The sequence below is a fragment of the Electrona antarctica genome (genome assembly GCF_951216825.1).
Source record: "Electrona antarctica genome assembly, chromosome: 16".
Lineage (NCBI taxonomy): Eukaryota > Metazoa > Chordata > Actinopteri > Myctophiformes > Myctophidae > Electrona > Electrona antarctica.
Window position 1 is genome coordinate 36,478,690 of NC_136797.1, and position 18,723 is coordinate 36,497,412.

At 42.4% G+C, this 18,723-nt stretch overlaps 1 protein-coding gene across 1 annotated transcript in view; it reads left to right on the forward strand.

Annotated features, from left to right (window-relative positions):
• pcsk5a (proprotein convertase subtilisin/kexin type 5a) overlaps positions 1-18,723 on the forward strand; it is a gene marked incomplete at both ends in the record, with an annotated part of 50,137 nt that overhangs the window by 19,841 nt on the left and 11,573 nt on the right. Inside the window, 13 exons of the mRNA XM_079524020.1 lie at positions 1,856-2,046; positions 3,214-3,298; positions 4,180-4,283; positions 5,787-5,925; positions 6,463-6,578; positions 7,512-7,617; positions 7,963-8,099; positions 10,217-10,417; positions 13,050-13,118; positions 13,292-13,334; positions 14,481-14,623; positions 16,839-17,039; positions 18,458-18,574. Of these exons, the coding sequence (XP_079380146.1) occupies positions 1,856-2,046; positions 3,214-3,298; positions 4,180-4,283; positions 5,787-5,925; positions 6,463-6,578; positions 7,512-7,617; positions 7,963-8,099; positions 10,217-10,417; positions 13,050-13,118; positions 13,292-13,334; positions 14,481-14,623; positions 16,839-17,039; positions 18,458-18,574 (1,652 nt within the window). The remainder of the gene's footprint in view (positions 1-1,855; positions 2,047-3,213; positions 3,299-4,179; positions 4,284-5,786; positions 5,926-6,462; positions 6,579-7,511; positions 7,618-7,962; positions 8,100-10,216; positions 10,418-13,049; positions 13,119-13,291; positions 13,335-14,480; positions 14,624-16,838; positions 17,040-18,457; positions 18,575-18,723) is intronic.

Below are 18,723 nucleotides of genomic sequence, written 5' to 3' on the forward strand. Positions count from 1 at the left end.
AACTGGGGTTAAAGTGGTTAAACCGATATTGATGCTATATATTTACTCATTTTGCTGGCGCTCCTGGAACCCCCCCAAGGACCCCTGGGGGGTCCCCGGACACCACTTTGAGAACCATTGCTTTAGACTAACCCTTCCTCAATAATGATTACATACATGAAGAAGCACACATCTGGGACTGCTCATTGATCAATGCACATGGCTGAACACTTTGTTATGGAAGCACTCTAGTCTCTCAAGAGCACTTCGAATCAGATTCCATCAACATGGCGTAAGATTCATCGACAGTAGTTCAGTGTTCCACTGATATCATTCTCACTGCCATAGGGCAGTGGATTCCTAAACCAAATGGGATGTTTCCCCGGGACCAAACTAGTGAAAATAGACAACCTACAAGGTCACATCGGGATGCGATGAAACCTGTTATTTTCACTCCGTCATAAAGGTTTATTGGTTTATTTAAATTTCAACTACGACCCTTCCTTGAATCTGGATGTTCGTGCACGTAAACAGAACATGGTAAACGTATGTAGGCACCAAAAACAAGTAGTAGGCCTATTGGTCTTCAACAGTTAATCCAACTGATTGATTTATATAAAAATATAAATAATCGGTTTATACTGTATTTTTCTCTCCAAAATAGCTAAATTATTTGTGTATGACCGCGTTCGTTGTAGCCTGCGACAATGTATAAAATAGGGCTTATGTGGTTAATCTGAGTATCTGACTAATCTATTTAATTGATTATAAATAAGAATTAATCCTAATTGATTCATTGATTCATATCGTCTCTGTCGGGTGAATCGCCTTTCAGGATTCAATCAGGTAGGGCAGAGGTTTCCAAAAATAATTATCCAAAAAATACTCTTTTTGATTATTCGATCAATCAGAAAAGTAACAGATTAATTGGATTTGATACCAGGACAATCCCATCCTGCTGCATCAGGGTGTCTGTTCTGCCGCACTTACTATCCTAAGTAACTAAGTACATTTACTCAAGTACTGTAACCATTTATACCTGAGGCCGATTCTGAAAATGCCTTCTAAATCCTGACCTAAGTTTTCTGGAAATACTTCAAATATTTATTCAAAAATTACAAAAGATGTATGTTGCTATGTTGCCTACTATACTACTACTACTACAACAACAACCCCAAAAAGGGTTCCCGGATTGTAAGGTATAGTTAGTAGTAGTTAATAGTAGTTACTAGTTACGTATAGGGGTTCCAACTTCCAGGTTTAAATGGGCAATTTGATGTATTATTTACAACGTTCAATACTTTTACTTCTACACCACTATAACTCAGACGCAAATATTTTACTTTTACTCCACTATATGACAACTTTATTAATTACTTTGTAGCTTTCGGTGGCAATATTTTTGTAATTTTACTCAACTACATTTTGAATGCGGGATTGCTACTTTTAAAGGTATATTCAGTGATTTCGCTTCATTCAAATATCACTTGTTTTTTCTTTTTATTTGGATAATCCTCCCTACTATAGAGTGTGCTGACCATATAAGGAGTTCCTCCCTGTCCCCAGTGAGCCCCTGGGGTCAAAAAACCCTAGTTTCAGTTTTGGTGGCGGGTGGCAAAGCCTTCATCCAATCAGGATGAGAGGGGACTTCCTCCAATCATGTGTGGGGGCGGGCCTTGGTGCACATGCTGTTGCACTTCCCCCCACTGTAGAGCGTGTGCATGTGCACATTTTGTTACCGGGCGGACTGGGTGGTTTTTCAAATCACCCAAATCACTGAATGCTCCTTTAACAGAGAAGTAAAACACGAGAGTACTTCTTCCATCACTGCCTGCCTTTCTCCTTCACTCTGTGGCCCCTCTCTCTCTCTATGCAGGACGTGTGTGTCCGAGTGTCCCGTGGGGTTCTGGGGCGACCGCCGCCGGTGCAAGAGGTGCTACTCGGCCTGTAAGAGCTGCACGGGCAGCCGCAGTGACCAGTGCACGTCCTGCCAGACTGGACAGCACCTGATGGAGGCCACCGGCACCTGTGTGGCCAGCTGTGGGGACGGCTACTACCTGGACCATGGTTGGATACCTATTGTTTTGGGTTGGATATACCTCTACTATTTCAATGTGTGACGTGATCTGTTATCTTGTTTTATTTTTCGCCAGGAAGTCTACCAGAAATCTCTTTTACAAGAGAGACCTGGCCACGGTAGCAGCCACATGAAAACTACATATGCAAGTGTATCATATAACATATACAAGCTCAAAGCACGTCACTTCGCTCTGCGCTGTGAGCTTGTACTGTACATCTGCTATTTTTGAACATTAAAAAAACATCTTGAAAGCTACTCATTTAGAAGGCATTTGTAGAATCGGCCTCAAAGTCTTAAAGGAGCATTCAGTGATTTGGGTGATTTGGAGAAAAAAACAGTCCGCCCTGGTAACAAGATGTGCACATGCACACGCTCTACAGTGAGGGAAGTACAACAGACCAACAGCACACACACCAAGGCCCGCCCCACTCGATCATGATTGGAGGAAGGCCTCTCTCATCCTGATTGGATGAAAGCTTTGCCACCCAAAGCCCAAACCGAAACTAGGGTTTTTTGACCCCAGGGGCTCACTGGGGACAGGGAGGAACTCCTTATATGGTCAGCACACTTTATAGTAGGGAGGATTATCCAAAAAATAAGAAAGAATACGTGATATTTGAATTAAGTGAAATCACTGAATATACCTTTAATGCAGGGTTATGATATGCCCTTGAATGCATCAATGGATTCTTTTAGTTAGTTTTTGCCAGCTGCTTGCAAAGCGACACGTTGATCTAACACTGTATAAGAGCATTTGCTAAATGCCTAAATTGTAAATGTTTGATTTAAGATTCAATTTGTTATCATTCACTTTATCATTTTTACCGTCCAGTATTTATGCCTATGCTCACTAATATATGAGGCTCCTTGAATGCAGACGAACGTGATCTCGCTATTGAATGGTTTGTTTATGTAACTGCAGTGTGTGTGTGTGTGTGTGTGTGTGTGTGTGTGTGTGTGTGTGTGTGTGTGTGTGTGTGTGTGTGTGTGTGTGTGTGTGTGTGCGTGCGTGCGTGCGTGCGTGCGTGCGTGCGTGCGTGCGTGCGTGCGTGCGTGCGTGCGTGCGTGCGTGCGTGCGTGCGTGCCTGCGTGTGTGCCTCCGTGTGTGAGTGAAAAAGATTAATCGCTGTGTGTATTGTCGGATTTCCCCACAGATGTGAATACGTGCAGGAAGTGCAATGAAAACTGCTTGAAGTGCACATCCCCCAGCATCTGCACAGAATGCAGAACAGGCACAAGGTAAAGACCCATTCTGTGTTGGTACTTAAACGCTTGGTAAATATAGCTCCTCCAGCTATCAAGATTCCATGCACACTCTGCCATGCGCACCCATAATAACATCAGATAAACCTCTGATACCTTTATAAACCACCGGAACCCTATAGCATCCCTATTCAGGGGGGGGGGACATTTGTCAAACATAGCACATCTACAAGCTCACAACGCATTTGTCGGAGCTGCAGCCCGGTCAACTATACTGCAGTAAGTATAGAGGGTTTTGAATTAACCATGTATACGCTAGCATCCCTATTCTGGGTATATAATAGGCAAAAAATAGGTATATACAGTATAGGGTGTAAGTTATTAAGATCTATGTACTTTGTTGTATGTTTAATAGTGACAATAGCCATTCTACCAGCTCACAAGTTATTTCTTTAAATTTGGAAAATGTAGGTTACACATTTTTGGAAATGATTTATTATAATTTTTTGATTAATTACTATACATGCCCAAAATAGGTACACCGGGTTGAAAGTGGTTGGCTCTGTATTCACCATCACAGTAAAAAAGTCAAAGAAATACTGTACTGTACTCCCACCAGGGGAAACTATAAATTCAATGCTTCTCCACACCGCCATCACCATGAATTAGTGTTAGTATAAATTAGTAATTCATATGAAGTAATTCCTCATTATGTCAGGTCGTCTGATCAAGTTTACTGAATAGATTTAATGAATACAGTACAGCAATCTTTAATTTATACCGTAGTGGTGTGGAAACCTGAGCCTGCAGTCTAATGGAAGTGAGTCACAGCCAGGACTGGCTGTGTGTCACAGAGTGACGTGTGACCCCTCTCTCTCTCTCTCTCCCTCTCTCTCTCTCTCTCTCTCTCTCTGCAGTCTGCAGGGGAACCGCTGCCTGCGGAGCTGTGCTCCAGGCTTCTACCACAGTAAGCTGGACAACACCTGTCAGCCGTGCCACCAGGCCTGCGCTTCCTGTGCAGGTGAGAGAGGTCAAGAGGTCAGGAGTGTCTCAAATTAAAAGGGTTTGACAGCTACAGTATATATACACACTGTCAAATCCTCAGTTTTCATTTAAAGCAATAGGACACTATGGTAGCAGAGGTGGTTTGGGTTGTGCCTGATGATGTCACGTGATGTCACGTGCTCCATCCCTGATGATGTCACATGATGTCACGTGCTCCATCCCTGATGATGTCACATGATGTCACGTGCTCTCTCACCCCGACACACTGACGGGAAATGCACAATTCCATAGTTAACTGTGTTAACAATGTATGTGTACTTTTGTGCATTGTGTGATCAGGGGCAGGTGGAAACGTAGTAGATTTACTTACGTACTGTACTTATTACAATTTTGTACTTTACTTGAGTAATTCCAATTTCCAATACTACATTCAAATACTTCTACATCTCAGATACAAATATTGAACTTTTACTCCACTACAATATGAACACTTTGGTATAGTTACAATGTAGATTTTTATTATGATTACTAGTGTTGTCAAGTAACTAAAGTAATATATTACTTTCAGTAATATTATTACTTTTTTCCAGTAACTAGTAATGTAACTAGTTACTTTCGGTACGTGTGAAGTATGGGATGCAGAAGGGCAGGCCTCAAACCGTCCGGAACGCGGAACAAGAAACTAGTGTGTGACTCGTGTTGTTAAACTGCAAGAGAAGTAAACAAACTAAACATGGAGGAAGCGTTTCATTCACTACTTGGAAGTATTCGCATTATTTTGAGTATGTTCGCGATAAAGACGAGATGAATATTATTGTCCGCTGCAAGTTGTGCATATAGGGAACAAGGTGTGGTGTACACTATACAGTACACTTTTCAATAAATAAACAATGCAGAATGGGGGCTAATGTTGAAAATGCAAAGTAAGACTTTTGGGGACAAAAGATGCAATTACTGGGGGATAGAAAAAAAGTAATATGCGTGTAGAGGGTATGCGTGTGACATCATCATCAAACCCGGAAGTTATGGGGGAATGCCTACTGACTGGCAAAAAACTACTTTCTGGCCTTGACAACCCATGCATCCAAACAGAAAAGTCCTATCTGATTGCATTAAACAAAGTTAAACAATGTTAAACTCACATTTGCCACTCGATGTGCCATTCACTTTAAGCATGCCCTCTATAAGTAAAGTAATAAGTAACTACTGTAGTTACTTTTGGCAGGGAGTAATAAATAGTGTAACTATATTACTTTTTTTAAAGTAATAAGTAGTATAAGTAATACATTACTGTTCATGAGTAACTTTGACAACACTGATTATTACAGCACATACGATTACCCACTTCAGTCCTATTTCACTGAAATTCACGGCCGTTTCAAAAGCTTTTTTATACGTTTGAAAACTTGAGATGAGACATTCTGCATAATGAGTACTTTGTACAAAGTATTTCTGCATTGCAAAATTTATACTTTTACTTAAGTAAAACATGTGTGTACTTTATTCCACCACTGATCAGGGGAGGGCGTGGAGTCGTGTAAGCAGTGTGCAGAGGGATACTTGATGGAAGAGTGGAGGTGCGTGCCGTCCTGCAGTGCCAGTTTCTATGCTGTGGAGCCAAACCCAGAGATAGTGGAGGGTCAGCGGGTTTGTAGGAGGTGAGCCTACTGGTGTGTGTCTGTGTACAGGTCTGTTTATCTGTCGATGGCCACAGCCATAGTGGGATCGTTGACTTCTGTGCGTGCGCGTGTGCGTCCCCACAAGTGTAGTAGAATTTGAGAGACATTTTGTGAGGACAACTTTCATCCTCGTCCTCACAAGAGAAATTGTTGTTTTATGGTAAGGCTTACTTACATATTGATAGGCTTACAAAGCTGCAGTTTGGTTTAGGCATAGCTTAGGGATGGAGTAATACCTGATTTATACTTAGTTGTATGCTGGCATCTCACACCAAAAATGTCCGATCTACAAGCTCAAAGCGTGTCAAAGTGGCGCGTAACAGTATTTAGTATTTAGGTTTATAGGGTTACAAATGTGTATGTAATACAATTTAAAACATACACGTCTGTGTGTGTGTGTGTGTGTGTGTGTGTGTGTGTGTGTGTGTGTGTGTGTGTGTGTGTGTGTGTGTGTGTGTGTGTCCGTGCGTGTATGCGTGCATGTGTGTGTGTGTGTGTGTGCGTTCTCCTCCTCAGATGTGATACCAGCTGTGCCACCTGCGTAGGAGCGGGCAGGGGGAACTGCAGCAGCTGTTCTGCTGGTCACACCCTCCAGGAGGGAGTGTGTGTGGTCACCACTGTGTGTGGAAACGGTCAGATAACACCTAACAACACAACAACTACACTTACGCTCCGGTTTCCGACGTGGTGCAGTGCATCATGGCTGTTGGGTGGAAACCTTGTATCTAATATTGACGCCTTGTTTTATATTAAGTTATATGACAGTGTCACACAAAAGTAGCTTAATAGTATATTGTCAAAAGTAGCAGATCCACAAGCTCGCTTTGCTACTTTTGAATTTGAATCCTGAAAAAGCAACTGTTTTGGACATACAAGGTTTCAACCCGACAGAGACACGTTCGGCTGTTCCTGTTTAGAATATGGATTGAAATGTATATCGGAGAAACAAAGAAACAAACAAAGATTGATGATGTTTGTGATGGGATTAGCGGGACCATATTATTGATATTTATCTCCGCCAGACTGAAGGCAAGGGGGAAGATTATGTTTCACCCCTGTGTGTGTGTGTGTGTGTGTGTGTGTGTGTGTGTGTGTGTGTGTGTGTGTGTGTGTGTGTGTGCGTGTGCGTGTGCGTGTGCGTGTGCGTGTGTGCGTGCATACATGTTTGTCAGTTGTCCATGGCTAATCTCGCAAACCTCTGGACCATTCAGTGCCATATTTCTTGTGCACGCTGCCACTAGTAGGCATAATAGTTAATCTTCTCAACCTGTGGGTGGTCTACGAACCACTGGTGGGCTGTAACGATATTGCAATTGCAATGCCCCATTGTGGTCAAAACACTAACAGATTTAATTGATTAATATAACATCAATATAAAATAAATTATGTAAAACAAAATAGTAATTTTTGAGAATCACTGTTCTAAACAACTGTCCTAAGGGTTTTCTAAAAACACACATGCTTTCCTTGTTTTAATGGGTTTACTCTTTTAGTCACTAGTAAAAGTGATGGCTTGCAGCTTTAAGTTAGCGCTCAAACCATGCTGCTGTATTGTTCCCATGCAGCAGGAGAGTATCAGGACGGCAGTGGGAGATGTCATCAGTGTGATAAGACTTGTGCAAAGTGCACGGGGCCACGCGCCCAGGACTGCGTCAGCTGTGCTTCTTCATGGTGAGTTGGGCCTGGGTTTGTGACGCCTGGCTCAGAGGCAGTGGCGGAAAGTACATTCAATTCACCATCCAGTACTGTACTAAACTAATTTAATGCCAGAATTATTTCGCCCCCTGTTCTCCCTTTGCCACGGTCGGATGCTTATTTTAAGGCGAAAATTACCCCAGGATCGTGAACCGGAAGTTAGCAAACGACTAACGAATCATCCTGCGATCTTTTTATAATTCACCCGAAACATACATTTTGTAATATATATTTCTCTCTCTCCCCAGTCCCCACTGTCGCTTGAAAATGCCCCCTCACCCCCACACGAACAAATCATTTGTTTTTCTCCGTGCTCTCTAGGGCTCTAGACGAGGGTCGCTGTGTGCCAGAGTGTGCCAAGGGGAAGTACCAGTCAGGTGGACAGTGCCACCTGTGTGACCACACCTGTGCCACCTGCATGGATGCAGCTGCTGCCAGCTGCACCAGCTGTGATACTGGTGAGGTGCATGCCATTCATTTGCTGTGGTTCTTGTCTTTACTTATACTGTAACATGCAGACCCTTATGAGTCTGTAACTCTGTGAGTGTTTACGGGTCCATTTGGTTCCATTTGTACACTCTCAGAGTTCAATTATTAACACAGAGGGCTTGACGAATTATGATGTTAATTACGAGTTATGATGAATTGAATAAGGTGGACCCTCTTGTAAACAAGTGTAGTGCTTTATTGGGTCGTCCACTCACAGTTAACAGTTTTTGTATTGAGTTGTGCTTGAAATGTACTGTAATTCTGCAAACTGTTAATAAATACTTCAATCAATCAATCAATCAATCAATGACAGTGTAGATTCGGCTCCCAGAGATAAATAATTATATCAATATGGGGTCTGTGGCCTAAGGATCGATTGACTGACATCTTTATTGACAAGATCTATACATAAACATAATTGTATCTGTCAAAGGGATAAAACATATTTCCGTGTCCTTGGAGTGTCCTTGGTCCTCTGTGCGTGCGTGCGTGCGTGCGTGCGTGCGTGCGTGCGTGCGTGCGTGCGTGCGTGCGTGCGTACGTGCCATAAAATCATGAACAAATGCATCCATATATACACAGTACAATTTCTGGTGTAAATGACAACTAAACTAACAACGACACCATGGATACAGTATGTGGAACCTGCTTACAACCCAACTCAATTATTCATGGTTCTAATTAGGTCCGGCTGCTATTTCAGCCAGCTCCTGTTGCGTATCAAACTGGGGGTGCTTGAAAAAAAATGAAAAAAAACACTGACACTTGTAGTAATGGGTGCAGGTGCATGTTGGAGAGAGAGACACGAAGAACAGCAGAAATGTAGGCTACAGTAGCAATAGGGATTATACAGTTTAGGTAGAGGTAGAGAGATGGCATCCACATCATTGGATTAGAGCCAGCCTGATATATCTTGCCAATTGTCAGACAGACATTAGGTCATGTGGCAGCCTAGCCTGTGGACATTCAATGGTTGTCTTATTCATGCTCCCCCAAATATCAGCAAGCCCCCCCACACACACACACACACACACACTCGAGTCGTGACGTCATGTGGCAGACAAGTCTATGGACTCTTAAAGGAACTACAACATGCATTTTAAAACTGTTTTTAATATTTAATATCATATTGTTTCTATCCCTCAAACGTATTTCTAATGGTTTGAGCCTAAATCACCACTCTGATATAACCAGTCCATGTCATTTCTTTCTGGCTTCTGAAGCAGTCTTAGCTGCAGTACCACAATGTCCTGAGGTGGTGGGGGTGCTGATATGCAAAGTATTGTATCTTTGAGTCATTATAATACTAATGCTAGATAAACCCAGGCTTGTTTCCATTCCATGCCAGCTTGGAAAATCAACAATGGCGGACATTGTAAACAAAGTGGAAATGCTAATTTGGAACTGAAGACTGAAGAGGAGGCGGAATTATACAAAGTAGGATGATAGAGATGACATCACGCGTATTATATGACCAAATCAGTTGAGCTGTTCCTGAGAGCAATTTCCATAAAAGCCCCTGAGAAAGCCTGATTGTTCAAAATTGCGTATTTGTGGGGATAGAAAATACATAGGGGAGCCCAAAAAACACCAAGAAAACTTTGTGTGTTTCTTATCTATTATATTAGAATTATAATATTGCTGGTTTGCATATCAATTAAAGAGTGTTCACCCTGAGACTGGGAGGTCAAAGAAGGTCATACCAAAGAAGGCATTGGGTCCCAAAATGGGACCTAATGCCTCCTTGTCTGACACTCAGCATCAATTGGATTGGGGGTAAGTCCCTGCTGTGACAATAGCGTCATGTCCAGCCTACTTGTACATCGAGCTGCATTACAATACGGAAACAGGAGATAGGTTCCTGCCCTATGGGCCACATGGCTCAGCAAGGCTTACTTACTTAAACTAATCAAATGCAAGTTCTTCAAATTGATTCTAAAGATTTGCTGACATAATATAATCGGTGAAAACATCGGTAATCTGTGTTTTGGGGACCCTCCAAAATCGGGATCGGCATCTGACCCCCAACATTTGGCATGGTTCGAGCTCTACAATGGTTTCATCAACATTATTCTTTCTGCCTCAGATAAGTTTGGGATGGAGCGTTACCTGTATAAAGACCAGTGCGTAGATGCTTGTCCTGAAGCACTCTACCACACCACTGAGATGACCTGCGAGCCGTGTTCGGAGCAGTGCACGCTGTGCACCAGCCTGGAGCGCTGTCTCCGCTGTAACTCATCCTACTACCTCTCTAGTGGAGTGTGCACCAAGCTGGAGTGTGGAGAAGGTGAGGAATAACACCAGTTAAGCCAAATGGTTTCTAAACCAGTAGTTTTCGTTGGCTATTTTTGAATAGCCAACGTTAAAATCTAAAATATGCTTTAACGGTTCTAATGGGCGACTGTGGCTCAAGAGGTAGAGCAGGTCGTCCAATGATCCATGGGTCGGCGGTTCGAATCCCGGCTCCTCCTGTCTACATGTTGAAGTGTCCTTAGGCAAGACACTGAACCCCAAATTGCTCCCGATGTGCTGGTTGGTACCTTGCATGGCTTCCGCCGCAATCGGTGTATGAATGTGTGTGTGAATGGGTGAATGTTTTGCACAATCTATGTAAAGCGCCTTGGATAATGGTGCTATATAAATGCACCATTTACCATTTTAAGCCCACATTCCATTGCATGACGGCGTCGTGCAATGAAAATAGACAACATACAGTATAAGCTTGTGGCTATAACATTAGCTTGTGGCTATAACAGTAGCTTGTGACTATAACAGTAGCTTGTGACTATAACAGTAGCTTGTGACTATAACAGTAGCTTGTGACTATAACAGCAGCTTGTGACTATAACAGTAGCTTGTGACTATAACAGTAGCTTGTGACTATAACACAGTAGCTTGTGACTATAACAGTAGCTTGTGACTATAACAGTAGCTTGTGACTATAACAGTAGCTTGTGACAGTAGCTTGTGACTATAACAGTAGCTTGTGACTATAACAGTAGCTTGTGACTATAACAGCAGCTTGTGACTATAACAGCAGCTTGTGACTATAACAGTAGCTTGTGACTATAACAGTAGCTTGTGACTATAACGGTAGCTTGTGACTATAACAGTAGCTTGTGGCTATAACAGTAGCTTGTGGCTATAACAGTAGCTTGTGACTATAACAGTAGCTTGTGACTATAACAGTAGCTTGTGGCTATAACAGTAGCTTGTGGCTATAACAGTAGCTTGTGACTATAACAGCAGCTTGTGACTATAACAGTAGCTTGTGACTATAACAGCAGCTTGTGACTATAACAGTAGCTTGTGACTATAACAGTAGCTTGTGGCTATAACAGTAGCTTGTGACTATAACAGTAGCACTAGCTTGTGGCTATAACAGTAGCTTGTGGCTATAACAGTAGCTTGTGACTATAACTGTAGCTTGTGACTATAACAGTAGCTTGTGGCTATAACAGTAGCTTGTGACTATAACTGTAGCTTGTGACTATAACAGTAGCTTGTGACTATAACAGTAGCTTGTGACTATAACTGTAGCTTGTGACTATAACAGTAGCTTGTGACTATAACAGTAGCTTGTGGCTATAACAGTAGCTTGTGACTACAACTGTAGCTTGTGACTATAACAGTAGCTTGTGACTATAACAGTAGCTTGTGACTATAACAGTAGCTTGTGACTATAACAGTAGCTTGTGACTATAACTGTAGCTTGTGACTATAACAGTAGCTTGTGACTATAACAGTAGCTTGTGACTATAACAGTAGCTTGTGGCTATAACAGTAGCTTGTGGCTATAACAGTAGCTTGTGACTAACAGCTTGTGACTATAACAGTAGCTTGTGGCTATAACAGTAGCTTGTGACTATAACAGTAGCTTGTGGCTATAACAGTAGCTTGTGACTAACAGCTTGTGACTATAACAGTAGCTTGTGACTATAACAGTAGCTTGTGACTATAACAGTAGCTTGTGACTATAACAGTAGCTTGTGACTATAACAGTAGCTTGTGACTATAACAGTAGCTTGTGGCTATAACAGTAGCTTGTGGCTATAACAGTAGCTTGTGACTAACAGCTTGTGACTATAACAGTAGCTTGTGACTATAACAGTAGCTTGTGACTATAACAGTAGCTTGTGACTATAACAGTAGCTTGTGACTATAACAGTAGCTTGTGACTATAACAGTAGCTTGTGGCTATAACGGTAGCTTGTGACTATAACAGTAGCTTGTGACTATAACAGTAGCTTGTGACCATAACAGTAGCTTGTGGCAATAGTTACGCTATTGTCACGCAACACTGTCGCACATCGGAGCATAAATAGGATCTGTGCACATTGCACAACTATAGTCCCATTTCCCTGAAGGTGGCATGCCCACCATTTCCTGTTACGGTTCCTTTTTCCTCATAGCTTTGTTTAATTGGCTTGGCAGCATATTTGAACAGTAATCACATACAGTATGAAATCAAACAAAGCTATGGGAAAATGAACTGGTACAGGGAATGGGTAAAATATGCCCCCTTTGAGAAGCTGGGACTGCAGTTGTGCAGAGAAGCTATTATAGGTTTTACTTTTCTTAGTTTAATGTCCTCCTACCCGGGAATCATACCCGGGTCTGTTGCTTGGGCGACCAAATCTCTACCGCTCGCATGAGGTAAAGGGAAACGGAAAATAAATGTCTCGAAGTGTAGAGTGGGGAGACCACCTCCAGTCACTGTATGTGCTAGTTATAGTAGTAGCTTTCTTTACCATACACATAGGTCACCATACAAATTCAAATAAGTTATGGATTGGAGCTTTAAGTAAGTGTAATTTACTAATTTTAGATATAATATTCTCAAAGCAGCACACTGTCCTTTCCTGTCCTAGCTCATCTACTCTTACATTCTCTCTCTCTCTCTCTCTCGCATCTGTCAGGTGAAGTGGAAGACCCCGAGTATGATGACTGCATGGCCTGTGAGGAAGGCTGCAGGAAATGTGTGCTGTGTAAGTCACAGTTAAATATTAATACTATTTCACACGGTCACACCTGAACAAGGCCTCTCTTCCAGACCAAACCTCCTCTGCAAATGTGTGTGTGGAGGTGGGTGGTGTTGAAGGGCTGCTGGTGGTGGTTGTGCCTGGAGGGAGCGCTGAGTTTGTCTGTCTGTGTTCAACAGATAACCCCAGGCACTGCCTGTCCTGCAAAGAGGGCTTTTACAAGTAAGACTGTGTGCCCTCACTTTGCCCGTGTGTGATCTTGCCTTCCTGCGTGGTTTGACCCTATTACCTCTCTGTTCACTGCAGCTGCTAAAGCCGATTTTGTAGTTTGTTTTCTTGTACATGTAAAGCAGGGGTTCTCAACCCGTGGGTCGCGACCCCTCGGGGGGTCGCCAAATTATTTTAGGGGGTCCCCAAATTATTTTCAAAAAAAAAAAAAAAAAAGATTTATTTTTTAATTGTTTTTTCACGATTTTTCAAAAATAGCAGACCTACAAGCTCGTAGCGCGCCACTCGGTGGCGCGCTATGAGCTTGTAGATCTGCTATTTTTAAATAGCTAAATTATAACAATGCTTAAAACACCAAAAGGGGTTCCCGCCCAAAATGGTTTAAGGTTATTGTAGCAGTCAATTTATATTGGGGGTCGGGAGGGGGCGGGGCGGGGGTCCCGAGACGTTGCCAAAGCATTTTCGGGGGTCCCCGGCCAAAAACGTTGAGAACCCCTGATGTAAAGAATTATAGAAGGGCCACGATGTCAGTAACGCAGCCGCAGCTAATACAATTAATAATGGGCGTGTGTTAGAATTAGCTGTGCCAATGTGCAAGTAAGTAAGTAAGTAGCCTTGGGAGCCCATCTCCTGTTTCTGTAGCGTGAGACAGCTTGATGTACAAGTGCACCTCCTGGATGTGACACTAGAATGTCTTAACGGACTTAACCCCAATCTAAACCTTGATGCTAGAGTGCCAAGCAGGGAGGCAATGGGTACCTTTGTATAGTCTTTGGTATGACTCGGCCAGGAATTGAACTCCGAACTCCCCATTATCCCAAGCATACTGTTGACTGTCAATGCTTGCACATTGGCACAATGTAAACCTAACGCACCCCTTATCAATTTCATTCTGCTGCAACTGTATTGCTTTCATCACACTTTGAGCTCACCCTGCCGTGATTTTACACTTAATCTGTATAGGCAAACTAACTACAGGGTTATTTATAATGACCCTTTACCTTTTACTCCGTCTAAAATAGCCTAGCGAGTCGAGTCCGAACACAGCCTCGACTCGCTGTGTGCTTGCAGATCGGCTATTTCCGGCATGGTTACACCATACGATTAAGTATGGATGAGTGTCTCCATTGTTGCTATTAGCTTTCAGGATGGCTGCTACAAGCACTGCCCGGCTAAGACTTACAGCGTGGAGGAGGACATGACCTGTGTTCCATGTGATGACAACTGTGTCAGCTGTGACGGACACGAGTGCTACTGGTGTGAGTCGGACAACTTCTTATCAGGTGAGTGCAAACAGTGGTGGAAAAAGTACTCACGTCATATCAATACTGCAATACAAGTTGGTTATAAGTAAATGTCTGACATTCACTTAGAAGTATTGGTATCAAAATGTACTTTGTCATTAACATAGTTAGTACCATGTATCTAACCATAGTAAGCATCATTAACATAGTCAGCACCATATCATTAACATAGTCAGCACCATATCATTAACATAGTCAGCACCATATCATTAACATAGTCAGCACCATATCATTAACATAGTCAGCACCATATCATTAACATAGTCAGCACCATATCATTAACATAGTCAGTAACATATCATTAACATAGTCAGCACCATATCATTAACATAGTCAGCACCATATCATTAACATAGTCAGTAACATATCATTAACATAGTCAGCACCATATCATTAACATAGTCAGCACCATATCATTAACATAGTCAGCACCATATCATTAACATAGTCAGCACCATATCATTAATATAGTCAGCACCATATCATTAACATAGTCAGCACCATATCATTAATATAGTCAGCACCATATCATTAACATAGTCAGTACCATATCATTAATATAGTCAGCACCATATCATTAATATAGTCAGCACCATATCATTAACATAGTCAGCACCATATCATTAACATAGTCAGCACCATATCATTAATATAGTCAGCACCATATCATTAACATAGTCAGTACCATATCATTAACATAGTCAGCACCATATCATTAATATAGTCAGCACCATAGTCAGTACCATAGTCAGCACCATAGCACCGAAGTCTGACGTCAATATCAGTAGAGGGCGCTACAAGTCCACAAGTTCATGTATTTTGTAATCCCCATAGGGGGATTTTAGATCGCCTCATATAAGAACTGTGTTTGAAAAATAAACAAATCATCCAGGCCGTTTCACTAATATGGATATGAAAAATCAACTGACTGAGAGAAAACGCTAATGTTATTGCTGCTGAATTAGTTAAATTGTAAACGATACAGAGCCACCTCCCCGACAATATCGCCGGGACAGTTTCTTTATGTTTGGACCACAATTCTTATATGAGACGATTTTAATATGACCCAATGTTATTCTCCATAGAGAAAAACTTCCATGAACCAGGGGATGAGCGAGTGACATCAGGACTTTGGTGTATAGTCAGTGCCATCTACATTAACATAGTCATTAACCCATTTAGGACTGAGACCAGATTCTACAAATGTCTTCTAAATCCTGACAGTTTTCTGAAAAACCTACGTTTCTATGTAGATTGAGCTTGTATATCTGCTATTTTTCAACAGCTGCAGTTTAAAATAATGGTTAAAGTGGTTCAAAGCTATAACGGTGACACAGATGCGTTCCTGTCCTAAATGGGTTAACATAGGCCAGGGGTTCTCAACCCGTGGGTCGCGACCCCTCGGGGGGTCGCCAAATTATTTTAGGGGGTCCCCAAATTATTATTTTCACGATTTTTCAAAAATAGCAGACCTACAAGCTCGTAGCGCGTCACTCGGTGGCGCGCTATGAGCTTGTAGATCTGCTATTTTTCAATAGCTAAATTATAACAATGCTTAAAACACCAAAAGGGGTTCCCGCCCAAAATGGTTTAAGGTTATTGTAGCAGTCAATTTATATTGGGGGTCGGGAGGGGGCGGGGCGGGGGTCCCGAGACATTGCCAAAGCATTTCCGGGGGTCCCCGGCCAAAAACGTTGAGAACCCCTGACATAGGCTACCATAGTCAAGTTAAGACCACAGAGGCAATTATTACGATGTATTCCTATAGGTTAAGCTTCCCAGCAGCCCATAAAGTAATTAAAATCAGCCCCACCATCCCACCACCACCTGCAACATTAAAGCGATGAACACATTAATACATTACTAAATAACAATCCAATAATATGGTTGCGAAATGGAGCATTCTGCATCATGGGAACCTTTATGTTTGGTACTGTGATGGCAATATTATTTTAATACTTACTCAAGTAAATTCTGGACACGTGACTATTACTTGCAACACGGTGTTTTCACATTGTGGTACTGCTACTTTTACTTAAATTTAAAATAATGTGAGCCGATGCCCATGTCTTTGCTGGTATATTATGTTGAGGTTTGAGGAAGCACAGGCATGCTTTTGCAGTCTGTGTGTTTGTATGTTCATACTGAACGACACGTCGTTCTCAGACTGCAGAACATGTGCTCTTTGTTCCAGAGGGTAAGTGTGTCACCGAGTGTCCGCTGGCTTTCTATGGCGACGAAGACACCCAGGAATGTGAGGAGTGTCACTCGGACTGCGCGACGTGCGACGGACCGGAGGCTGAGGACTGTGTCACCTGTGGCGAGGGGAAGCAGCTGGACGACGGGGCGTGTGTCCCCGTCCAGGACGTCTGTCCCATTAAGACCTTTCGCAGTGGTGAGCAGCGGCAATGGGGGATGGACATTGTCACCCAACCTGTCTGATTGGCGTAGAACTAATTAATTTGTTTGCACCACCTGTTGGTCCCCAACATGGCAGGTGTAGGACTACATTTGAAACTCATGAATTGACGAGCATTTTCAAAAAGGTGAAATTGTTTTATTTCGCTTTTTTTAAGCACTAAAAAATCTATGAGCTCTGCAACGCGCTACTGTGCGCTGTGAGCTTGTAGATTAGCTATTTTAGCTGGTTTTTAAATAGGGCTTAAAGGAACACCTTTATGCCACTGTCTAGTCTTGTTCTGAAATGACTCTTCAGATACCGAGACAAATAACACTTCAGCATTTCACTAATCCACACCTCTGCCTAGACATAATGAAACAGGGATTTGGGGTACTGTCATAGTGTCACAGGCACAGAAAAATAAATCCTCCTGGGTAATTGGTCTGATTTGCCAAGTTACCTGAACTATATACTGTACCGACTGGCATCCTCAAAGCAGAGGGAGACGATTTAACATCAGCCAAATATAGACCTGGAAAAAATCAATTGGATATGCTCACTGTGCCTTTTGCTTGCTCCCTTTCGCTCGTCAGAGATGGAATAATTAGCTGGATAGAGATTCAAGCTGCAATCCGGAAATAATTGTAATGAATGAATAAAACATTAACCAATAAACTTTAACCAATACATATGAGAGTATGTTAACATTGTTAATACAATAAATATACTGTACCTTGCACATCTGCAGTGGTTGGGTGTGGTCTCCCAAGTCTTCCATTGTGTCGCGTGTAGGTGAGGTAAGAACCCAAACGCAGGACCGCCAGGCATGGTAGTGTTCAAACCCATGAATTGGTGTTTTAATACAGAAGACAGGTGAACAAGAACAACTTAAAACAGACTCAAACAGGTGACAGGATACAATGACTCAACAAGGACTGACTGGAGAACAAGACTGATATAAATGGTAAATGGTGCATTTATATAGCGCCTTTATCCAAGGCGCTTTACATAGATTGTGCATTACATTCACCCATTCACACACACATTCATACACCGATTGCGGCGGAAGCCATGCAAGGTACCAACCAGCACATCGGGAGCAATTTGGGGTTCAGTGTCTTGCCCAAGGACACTTCGACATGTAGACAGGAGGAGCCGGGATTCGAACCGCCGACCCATGGATCATTGGACGACCTGCTCTACCTCTTGAGCCACAGTTGCCCCAACATACACATGAGGGTTGATTACAAAATGAAACACAGCTGGAGCAAACAAACATAGAACCATGAAAACTAGACCAGGGAATAATACATTAGAAATACAAGACCTAGACTGTACAATGAATGACAAAAGTCTGTGACTGTGACACATTGAGACATTCAGACCCCCCATCAAATCTAACCATACCACAGTCTTCATTTTTGCTGTTGCGTTTTGCATTGCAGTTGATGGGGAGTGTGAGGACTGCAACCCATCCTGTGAGTCGTGTTCTGGGAAGGAGAAGAACCAGTGTAAGGCCTGCGTCAGAGGTCTGTCTACCCCTCACCTGATAACTTTGTTTTCTTTGACTTCATAGAATTTCTCAGAAATATACCATCTATCTGCACAGCATACAGTCAGTGTATGGTGGGCCTTTACTAGATGCAGTACACAGTGGCCATGGGTCATTCTTTACTCC